This window comes from Labrus mixtus, chromosome 2 (assembly GCF_963584025.1).
Source record: "Labrus mixtus chromosome 2, fLabMix1.1, whole genome shotgun sequence".
NCBI classification, from domain to species: Eukaryota; Metazoa; Chordata; class Actinopteri; order Labriformes; family Labridae; genus Labrus; species Labrus mixtus.
Window position 1 is genome coordinate 5,953,461 of NC_083613.1, and position 11,167 is coordinate 5,964,627.

The 11,167-nt window shown below is 36.8% G+C and overlaps 1 protein-coding gene and 2 non-coding genes across 4 annotated transcripts; 1 reads left to right on the forward strand and 2 right to left on the reverse strand.

The window, feature by feature from the left end:
* Positions 1-63: 63 nt before the first annotated feature.
* Positions 64-149, forward strand: trnay-gua (transfer RNA tyrosine (anticodon GUA)). Its single transcript is given in 2 exon segments — positions 64-100; positions 114-149. It is a non-coding gene; the product is annotated as a tRNA-Tyr (tRNA).
* A 150-nt stretch (positions 150-299) lies between these two features.
* Positions 300-371, reverse strand: trnae-cuc (transfer RNA glutamic acid (anticodon CUC)). The gene has a single exon. It is a non-coding gene; the product is annotated as a tRNA-Glu (tRNA).
* A 1,813-nt stretch (positions 372-2,184) lies between these two features.
* Positions 2,185-10,867, reverse strand: LOC132982217 (uncharacterized). Of its 2 annotated transcripts, none has more exons than XM_061048589.1 (6): positions 10,630-10,867; positions 9,227-9,526; positions 5,953-6,249; positions 5,772-5,876; positions 4,630-4,691; positions 2,185-2,887 (listed from the first exon to the last, which is right to left on the reverse strand). In XM_061048589.1, coding segments are annotated over exons 1-6 (912 nt in total). In that variant the 5' UTR covers positions 10,631-10,867; the 3' UTR covers positions 2,185-2,740. The 2 variants fall into 2 exon arrangements, with proteins under 2 accessions (XP_060904572.1, XP_060904563.1); XM_061048580.1 differs by having other exon boundaries at positions 10,643-10,864.
* Positions 10,868-11,167: the final 300 nt, after the last annotated feature.

Sequence of the window (11,167 nt, forward strand, 5' to 3'; positions counted from 1 at the left end):
TGAAGCTTCTGTTCATCATTCAGTGTTGATAAATTGATCATAAAGTACCACACAGCGCATGTCCCTTCGATAGCTCAGTTGGTAGAGCGGAGGACTGTAGGTGATAAACGGACATCCTTAGGTCGCTGGTTCAAATCCGGCTCGAAGGACAAATTGTTTTGTGCCGCCATTTATTTACTGACATTTTTATTTTTTTTGAGAGGAAACTATTTTTACCCCTCATGATCATAGATTATTATTCATTTTGATTTATAGTTCACACGTTCGTCGAAGTTAAAAGTAACCGAAAAAAAGAGTAGTTCCCTGACCGGGAATCGAACCCGGGCCGCGGCGGTGAGAGCGCCGAATCCTAACCACTAGACCACCAGGGACATGTCGAACCATCAACCATCCGATGAGATTAAATTTGGTTGATAATGCTATAGCAACTTGTTTGTTGTTCTGTAAAGTGGTTGCTTTACTAAAACATATATGACTTTATGGTCGACCTTAATTAAAGATCGCTCTTAAAATGTATACAAATGATAGCCTATATAAATTATAATTCGAATAAGAAATGTTTTCATTGACCGTTCCATGGAAACGCCATCAGCCCACTCTATCACCTTCCGATTGCGTTCTAATTCCAGGTAATAGCTGGACGTTGTGTAGTAGGCTGAGCTTGAAGTGGTTCTGTTTCAAATTTCATTAAGTCAGCTATGGATCAGAACACATACACTAAATCCACAGCAAGAGGGGATCGACAGTAGAGGTCGCTGTTAGCTTTTGGGGAGTAAGAAGGAGGTGGCTGAGCGAAGGCTAGCTGATAGCTATGATTGGTCGGCTCACGGACTTATAGAGTCCACCTTTTGGCTCACTTGCAAACTCATCAAATCACTCAAAGACAACAACAAAAAGTTAACCCTTGGTAGTGACTTGATCAGACAGCTAGATATGATTGTATTTGTTATGTTTCAATCATCTTATTTAGGCATAAAAGGAATTCTAACCATCTTTCAATAACTTTATATAAGTGGAGTTACACCTCCACTACATCTATGTTATTTTCAAAATAGAGGAATGTTTTTAAAATTAAAGTGTCATAGTTAAACCTGGGTTACACTTAGCAATATCATCAAGCAGGCGTCCTAAAGAAACATTATAGTGTTTTTGACCCAGCCATTCGCTCCACTCTATCACAATCAGGTGATCTCTTAGCAGGTCCTCGGTGCGATTCCCCCTGAGTCTTACGATGGTCTCCTTCTAGTCAACATTAACTTAAAGGTTTGTAAAATATAGTGTTTTCAATACTGTTATTGGTGTGCAAAAAAATTATCTTCTATAGTTCATCTATGTAACATTTGATGGGGCGCACAAACATGGTGTGGATAATGCTTTTAGATGGTTAACAAACCAATTAATATTCATTGATAAAATATTAATTATCTATCTAAAAAATATTTATAGATGCTTTACAAAGTATTAGTAAGGTATTATAATCTTCAGTTCCAACTTTATAATAACCATCCACATAATGTTAATAGACGCTTTATAAAATATTTACAAACCATGAACAAATATCTGGTCCATGTATCTCTGTAATGTTTCTAGATGTTTTATAAATCATCTCTTACAGGTTTATAAATCATTTGGTCATCATTAACAAACATAAATTTGTATGAAATGTTATAATGTGTGCATCAATAAACTGTTAACATAACATAAATTACAGCATTACAAATCATTAGCAAACATTATTTACTATCATTTCATTGTTTGTTAACAGTAAATAACTATTAACTAATGGTTAATTAACTATCTATTTACCCTTATTTACCCTTTATAGATGATGGTTATTATAAAGTGTTACCATGGTGCTTTGTCAACGTCGTTGTTTTCCTGTACGTCATCCATTCAAGAAACTAGAGCTGGTCCCTCAGGAGGGCAGAAGACGGTATAGGTGGGTACGGTTTAGTCTATAGTTGTGCTTGGGCTCTACACAGGGCAGACACTATATTTTTACAAACTCAGAGCAAACTTTGATACTAGAATATATTTAATTAAACGTAGTCCAGAAAAAAATCAACACAGCTGCATTTCCCAAATGAAGGAAGAAGGAGTGGTATTCTGTCCTCAATGTGTTGTGTGTGTTTGCACCAATCGACAGATAGCTAACAGACTTTTGGAGAAATCAAAGGGCTGGAGTCAAGTCAAATGCTCTTTACTGTTGTCATCATTCTCTTTCGTTTTTAAAAGTAGATGCTATTAAAACAACATTTCATGTTCCACACAAACAAAGGCAGCTACAACGTTTTGGTGTACAAAAATCACATTCCAAAAAATAGGCCAATATTCGAGCATAACTTGCAAAAGAGTTACAAAAATATAAGCGGCTCACTGCAGCATAACAAACTGTACTGGTATAAATGTAACAAAGTTCTTCTAATCAGAAAGAAGAGTGCTAATCATTTCAGGCTTATTTATGTACTAATGGTGTTTGATCCTTACTGCGCACCAACAAGAATGTTTCTTCATAAGCCTTGAGGGACTAAAGACACTTTGAGATGTGTGGACGATTTTTTAACACTTTTAATTCAAAGCAATATGAAAACATTGAAATGTTAACGACAAATAAATTGCAAAAAGAGACAGCATAGAAATCAGAATATTGAGCACATATTGTGTAATGACCTTGAATACAAGTAGCTGCTTGATATTGACACACTGATAGTGTCTTCTGTTTCTGGAATCACTAAGCTGCTCATGCATGTGGGAAGTTTGTTGTTTGGTCATAAACATGATCATCTGTTTCAGGAGGAGACAGGGGATGCTGCCCCATCAGCTTGTAGTACACCAATCTTAAGCCGGGGTGTTCATCAGGTTCTGATGAGTCTGGTAAATTTCTTCCCTGGAGGCACAAAAACAAAAGTGAGCAAGGGCATGAAGAATTAGAAGAAGATACTTTCTGCTGAAGCTCAGATGTCTGATCCGTCTTCAGCTGTTCCAGTTCCAGAGGCTCAATTATAGACTTTTTTTAAGAAGTCAACATAGCAAAAGTCTGATTATTATTTGCTTCAGTTCCTATTGGTATTGAACTATTCTAATTCAATCATAAATAATCTTCATTAAATTTGAGATGGATGGAGACATTTCTTTTTACTACATTACCCCCCTATAGACTGGTGTGTAACAGTGAGTAGGGTCATTTTGTCACAGACTTTCTATGTATCCTAACTTTTTTTTTCGGACCAGTGGAGACGACCCTTGCTGGACTTTTGAAGACTTTAGGTTAAGAAGAATTCTTATGTAGAGTCTACACTACAAACTTCAAAATCAGGAAAAACTCTGTGAAGATACTGTATATTACCACCATTCTTTAAGCTGTAACTGTACAAGAGTACATGGATTTCATGAAAAAGAAAACACCAATACTACCAATATTAATAATGCAATTAATGATGTATGTGTGTTCTGTCTTTTTGATGGTCAGACTATCTAAGCTATGCCATTACAATTCCTGGCATTTTTAAACTGTCTGTCTTGACTTCTTGTTTCAGGCCTGTACATCTATGAGCTACTCAGCCCAAAAATAATTTTCTTAGAATCGTGCTGCAAATTCAGAAAAGGAGCCACTTCCACAATACATTCAGAGGCGAATGATAAACAGCAAACATGCCACAAGTACTTAGACAATGCAGAGTCTAAACACACAAAGAAGGGAACATTGGAACTTTGGTATACACAAGACCATTTCACTTCACACAGTGCCTCATGTAACCTCTTGTGTTACGACATTATGAAGTATTGCTGGTGCAAAAAATATCTGAATTGCCACACATCCGAGTCATAGTTGCATTAGAATAGCCTAACTAATCATGTCTGGCAGATATGTAAACATTATTTGCATGCAGCCAGCTTCCACTGAAGAGGATAAAGATAAACACATTAAAGACAACACAACAAACTATTTGAGAAATTTCAGTCTGGTTTCAGCTCTGCCCACAGTAGAGAAACAGCTCTGGTCAGGGTCACAAATGACATGCTGATGGCAGCTGACGCTGGTTCTCCATCTCTCCTCGTTCTCCTCGATCTGACAGCAGCATTTGACAGCATCGATCACGCCATCCTCCTCAACCACCTTCACTCTGTCATCGGTCTTTCTGACTCAGCCCTAGACTGGTTCTGTTCATACCTTACTGGAAGAACCGAACATGTCTCCCTTGTTCCTGCGGTGACCCTCAAGGATCAGTCCTCGGCCCCACCCTGTTCAATATCTACATGCGGGCCTTCTACTCCTCTGCTCCCAGTCTCCCGAGCAGCTGACGCTTTTAAAAGGGCCCTAAAAACCCACATTTTTAACAAAGCCTTCTGCTTGTGCTTTTAGTTTCATTAGTTGCTTAGCTGATTAAATTTGTTTTGATTTGTTTTTGTTTTTTTTCCTGTAGCACTTTGCAAAAATGTAAAGTGCGTTACAAATTAAATGTATTATTGTTATTAAAGACATGTTTGACATCACATGCAAAGTGAGTTATGCAGATATGATATATTTACTTTGTGGGAGGTTGATTCAACCAGACATGTCAATGCTAACGTTGCTTTGCATCTTACCATTTAACCGTCTTACCACCCAGAGCGTGTGTTTGTACTAACCTGGCTGCATCTGTCTGCGTTTATATGGACATATGAGTACACCACGTCAGAGTATCTATTCACTGAACATACAGAGAAACAAACAGTTAGAAATGTGAGGTGACATTTTAATTTATTACAACAAAAACCGCTGAAGATTTGCAACAAATAATTGGAAAAATGTCATTATGTCATTTGATGTTTAAACACAAATCATGTCTTAATACAGACATCTTATCAACATCATCATTTGCTCTTCTAGGAGTCAAGAAGAAACACATTCTTTTAGAGTTTTTAAAGAGCTTTACAGAAAAACACTTTGATAAATGAGCAGTCTAATGCTGTGTTCATCTCTTTGGTAGCACTGAACAGATCCCGACTTTTACAACTATTGCATGCATATTGTTGAGGAAAACTTCCTTGTTGAAATCTGTCATTTCTTCGATTACCCTTTTGAGCTCTGGGAGGAGAAACCATAGACTATAAAAAGAAACATGCACCCAACTGCTGGCAGGAATCAATAAAACAGTTGAGCTCAATCAGAGCTTTTATAAACAGCAGGAGAGCTTTAAGCTCATTCTGCTTCAACCAGACATGTTCTCCTTTGCCTGTCAAGTTCGTCTGAAGTGAGTTATTCTTTAAGGTTTATCATTTCATTTATTTGAGCTAATTTTTAACCTAATTATGTCCCCCCCCCCCATGTTAAAAGACTGTGTCAACTGTGTTGAGTTTGATAATTTCACTTGTTAATTGGGAAGTTATTTTTGTTAGAATTTCTAGAGACATAGAACTGACTAGTTATAAACCTTGTTGTCTTTGTATAAACAAAAAAATCATCACCTTCACTTTTGTGTAGAACCTGCTGTCACTACCTTTAATGTTGTTGACTCACAGACCTTAATTAGTGTCTCTAAACTTCAGACCTCATGGTTTATTCGAAAGCTGCATGATGTTTTTATTAAAAGGCGTCCACTTTGTTAGACGTTATTGTGGCCCTGCAGCCAATCAGAATCAAATATACACTCAGATAATGTTATGAGACATCTAAAATAAAGGATAAGTTTTGACAAGGTTACCAAATATTTTGAAAAATCTGTAAAAATAGATGCATACATTTAATTCCTACATGTTTTTAGGCATAGATAATGAAAACGTATACCTGCCTTGTGTTTGTATGGTTGACTTCTTGTGGTTGAGGACAAACCATCTGATGAACAGGGCAACAAGTATAACAATCACGGCCAACACGATAGGAATTATGATCATATCTGTCAACACAAAACATTCATGATGAAAAAGTAGAACAGGTGACAGCTATTATGTGGGAGTTAAAATAAGTCTTACAGCGTCTAGTGTTGAGGTCACTCTTGCTGCCTGAGTTAAGTTCCACACAGATGTTCCTAACATCGACATGAAGAGTCTTATTTTCAGCAGGGTTGGCTGCCACACATCTATAAGATGATGTGACATCATGTCTGTGTACAGTGAGAGGCAGTGAGAGAGCAGAGCTGCTCTGGTTGATTATTTCCTCGTCTTTGTACCACAGCAGAGTCGTCTCTTCAGTCTTGGTCACCAAACACAGAAAGGAGCAGCTCTCTGTGCTCACGTTCAGAGTTTCCACTGCAGGAGCTGCTACAGACTCTGGAGAAGAAAAAAAAGAATAAGAAAATATAATTAACATTTAGACTGAGCACTCTACACTTCAATATACGATCATAGTTATATGAGTCAACAGAATAACATATTCTGGGGGATTTAATGCTATAACTTCATTAACTGTAGCCTACAATACAAGATGCTAAGAATCTACATCATTTGAAATGTAAGTCTTTGGTTTTGGCTTTTTAATTAAATGTATTATATTTCTGGTGGATTTTCCTGATTGTGTTCACTTACCAATGTTCTCACTAAGTTAACAATCATTTTGCTCGAACTCTTCAGGATTTAAGGAGGTTCCTGATCGGAAGATTGTTTACATTTTTTGCCTTGAGCACACCCGTTGGGGGTGGGGGAGTGTTTACACCACCAAGACAGGAGTATCAATTGGCAGGAGGAGCTTCACTTAACAACCACTAATGGGGCTTTCACACTTGAAGAAACCCCCTTGTAGCCTAAATGTTTCCATATGAAGTCAGGTTGAACTGATGTGAGAACACAGCAGGTAATTCTCAGCCGGACACTAAGAAGTTACCCTTTACTTATACTGCAACATCTTTCATGATTGTTAACTTGCCTCCCAGGTGCAACTGTTTTCTGATTAGTTATATTGAAACTCCCACGCTTCATTTAACCAAACAAATGCAGCTGCTACAACAGGTTAGGGTGATTTTCATGAACCTCTAAAACTGAAGATTGACATAATGTAAAGTGAACAACTGAAGTTTATGTTGAGTAATGTGTCCAATAGATAACAAAACAAGAGTTCTATTGTGAGGCTGTTTAGATCTTTTACACTATGACGCTGTCCATCACTGTCCTCCTTCTCCTCAACCTCTCGGACTTCCCCTAACTCCCCCCTCTACACACCTGTTTTGACTTCTTATCACTTCTTTGGTTGACTGACCTTCTCTGCTCACATGTATTCACTTCTAAAATCAGACTCAATGCAATCATAGTGGAACATTGACTATTTTCTCCCCTGTTATTTATGTTGCTTTATTGTTTTTTATTCTCCCCTTCGAGTTTTTAAAACTTAAATGTGGACCTGCCTGCTTTCTTACCTGCCAATCACCTGTTATCAATATTCCTGCCTGTACATTTTCTTATAGTAAATCCTTTCATGCAATGTTCTGCTTTTTACCATCTGCATTCGGGTCCTTTTGCTGTTAAAAGAACCTTCCAAGTCAGATGCGAGTCTGTAGGAGGACATGAATGTTGATAATTCATGTGCTGAATGAACAATCCAAAAATTAGAAAATAATTATTCAAGTCATTTCCAATCAATATTTATCAATAATTTATGTTGTACTTTGCAAGAATTTGCAGTTTGGTTTACCGTAAAAAAAAGTTTAGATGCCTTAATATATGATAATTAAAATATCTGGCTTAATGTTTTGTGGAGACCAGTCTGAAGACAATTTTTAACCATTTTGATGTCCAGCTGGCAACAAATGTGGGAGTAGATAAGCATAAGTAGTTTTAGCATAGCTAGCATACTTCTGTTGACTGAAGCTGTTCTTCTCCCACGTGCAGATAAAATGTTAATACCACCATGTATCTAGTGGTGATTTATTTGCATAGGCTACGCGTGTCCTTATTCACAAACATTTTGAGAATACTCTCAGAGAGCTTGCAACTAAGCCAAAAATAAATCTGGGAAGGAGTCCTAGAAAAATAAGTTGCCTCCAAAATGTTTGAAAACAACACGCTTGTGCAGTAACTTGCGATAGTAAAATATAATGCTCACATGATAGAAGCACATCTCTAGTGATATCTACAACAAATATTATACCTGCATGATCCGATCTGTATCATTCAATGACTCATTGTCATTCAGTGTTTGAGAACATCTCCACTCTGTCTTTCAGTCATTTTCTCCTCTGCTTGAGAAACTCTTCAGCATCTAAAAAGAACTCCTCACTCCTATTAGTTTTCACTATGCTCTTAACGGTTAAGATGCATCATGTATAACTTTTATGTTACCATTCTTAATATTAAGGGGAAATTCTTAGAAAATAATCATGATTCAAGACATTTGCTTAGACTTTCATCACCAGGAGCAACTCTTTGTACTGGGAAGCTTTATGAACACAGTCCATTAAGTCTAAGTGCAGCTTGAGGTCAAACATTCCAGAGCGGAAACTAGATGTAAGGAGGGTCCGTGTGAAAGGGCTGATGCAGGATGAGCTGACAAAATGAAATACTGGGTCAATAAGTCATTAAGGATTACATGGAGAGTTCAGCAAGTGGTGAAAAAACACCATGTGACTCTCAAAGTACAAAGCAGAGAGCTTCCAGAACCATGGTTTTATTTGAATTGTCTACATAAAATGATTCTATAACATAAATATCCAGTCTCTCTATTTGGAAAGTCCACCAGCTATTTGGTCAGTAACAATCAGACCTACAGAGAGGTCATGCCTTCAAAGGTTTCTTCATGCAAACACTTGGTGAGATGACTTGATAGTCATGGCACACTCATGCTGCTAGTCTCAGTAGTTTGTTCTTTACAGTTATGTTACACATTTCACTTTTAGACTTTATTGTCCCCAAGGGGAAATTATTTTCCACAGCACCGTTACTGTCCAAACAGACAAGTCCCACCAAAGAACATTCATACACAGAAAAAAGAATACAACACAAACAGAGACAAAAAGTCAAGAGACAAACTAAAATGTATATGCTATATGTACGTGCTATTATAATTCCCAAGACTCAGCTGCTTGGTGTCTGCACTGTTTATATGTTAACTTCACTGTTCAGTCAGCAGAAAATCATTATTTTAAAATAGATTTAGACTTCAACAACCAGTAGATATCTGACTATACCCTTTACAATTCTGACTTAAAGGAGTTTTAAACCCTTGAGTTGACAGTGCTAGCCAATGGGGCTAGGATGCTAATAAATACATTTTACCACCAATAGACTGTTCTACACTGGAAAAGGAAATGTTACTTACCATATACAGTGATTTTATGATATATTATGGAACTAAGTCCTTTTTTAGGGTCAATACCATAAGCACCAGAGTCCTTCTGCTTTAGTCCTCTGATTGTGAAAAGACCAGTTTTGTTGTTCCATAAAAGTCTGTCCTTGTAAGGTTCCTCAAATATATCTATTTTTTTGTCCTTCACTTCAGCAATGCTACTTCTTTCAAATATAAGAAGTCCATTCTCCAAAGGATCAGGAAAAGTGATGGATCCTCCCTTAATGCCTAACTGGTGACTCTTCAACTGTACATCAGCAGATGAGACGATCACTGTAAAGATATAGAGAGAGGTGAAACAGTTTTAGTGAGTGTATGGAGGGGATCCACTGACTATTACCTCATCAGAGTTCAACAATACCTTTCACAAAAATGTTTTAGAAGAGGGAATCCATTTCTTCAATCATTTCTCCTGTAAGTTGCAAAAGTGATTTACAAATCCTTTTTGTTACATTAAAACAAGTTAAATTCCTTATAACTGGTGGAAGAGCTACATGCACAGCTCACATCTGGGTAGAGGTTGTTCAGAATTAATATAATTTAATATATGTGATGAGGGACTTAAAAATGATTGCTACCTTTCTGGTTGATATGAAAACTTTGATGACTCAACCTGCAACATAAGGATTCAAAGAGTACACATAGCCATTATTTTAAAAAATCTTGATAATGACTTGGGAATAACAAAAATGATGGATAGCTAGTTTACATTTTTAAAATAGTTAAAATCTTTTCTTTTTAAGTGTTTGCCATGTTATTGACTTTGAATCTTACTATAATACCGTAAGCTTTGTAGCTAACAGCTAAAGTTTTTTACGAGCTTAGTTAATCGTCTATATTACTAGAAGCATTGTCAGAGATAGATGCTGCCCTTCTGATGTATATTATCAGTAATTATTGGACAATGTGGAGGCCTGACTTTTGGTCACGTTAGCTCATCACTACTTTGGGCTCATGTAAGCAGTTTAAATTGTATTTTTTCTGCTCGGGTTTGACGCCTGCCTTCATCACAGACACCAGTGTGTGTCACTCTTCAAGACAAGACAGATTTATGATCATGGAAAAGGTGTACCTTAATGCTCCCTTAGGTCTGTTACTGTTATGTATTTTTATTAAGGATCATCCACAAATTTGTTCCAACTGTCAAATTGGACAAAAATAAATAAATAAATATTCAATTTTTTTACAGTGTATTTTACACATGTTGTTGCTCTGCATCAATTCTGTTTTACTTTCTTGATGTGTAAAACCGTTTGTAGGTGCATTAGATGAAATAATACTCTCGTACAAACAGAAATCAGAAAGGTCTTTAGTTGAGTTTCTCATTGTCCAAGACGGGGGTAAACATCATCATCTTAAATACATGCATCACTTACTGTGTCAACTTACAGAAAAAGATGAAGATGATCGTCATCTGCAACTCCATTACAGTAACATGAAGACATACATCCTGTGATCAGTAAAAGCTGCTTTTATCTGACACCCCTCGGTCCTCTGGTTCCAGATTACCTGGACAAACAGGGAAGTTGCTGAACACAATTTTAATGAACAATAGTCGATTGAGAGCAAGAGAGAGCAAAGAGGAGCAAGTGAGAAGAGAGCGAGAGAGGGACAGAGGGAGGGGCAATTAAAGAGACAGGGAATTCTAATTTCATGTTACAGCTTTATATTACACTAAGACTTCTGCAATCAATAAACAAGACCAAATTGATTTTTTTCATTTAATTTTATTTGTTATTTCAACACTATATTGTTAAGCCATGAGAATTTTTTGCTTGTTTTTGCACCCGCTGATGACAAAGTGGTTTATCTACACTTTTATTGTCCGTTAGACAAATAAGTACATTAGTCTTAAACTGGGACTGTTTGAAAATGTATCAAAAACTCCTTACAGTGGAATTAATGAAATATCAT

Excerpts from the sequence above, each read along its gene's own strand:
- LOC132982217 (XM_061048580.1), bottom strand. The coding sequence starts at position 10,679 with ATGGAGTTGCAGATGACGATCATCTTCATCTTTTTCT. Across the intron at positions 4,692-5,771 it reads GTCAACCATACAAACACAAG|TGAATAGATACTCTGACGTG; the intron begins GCAGGTATACGT and ends CTGTATGTTCAG. Across the intron at positions 2,888-4,629 it reads ACGCAGACAGATGCAGCCAG|GGAAGAAATTTACCAGACTC; the intron begins GTTAGTACAAAC and ends TTGTGCCTCCAG.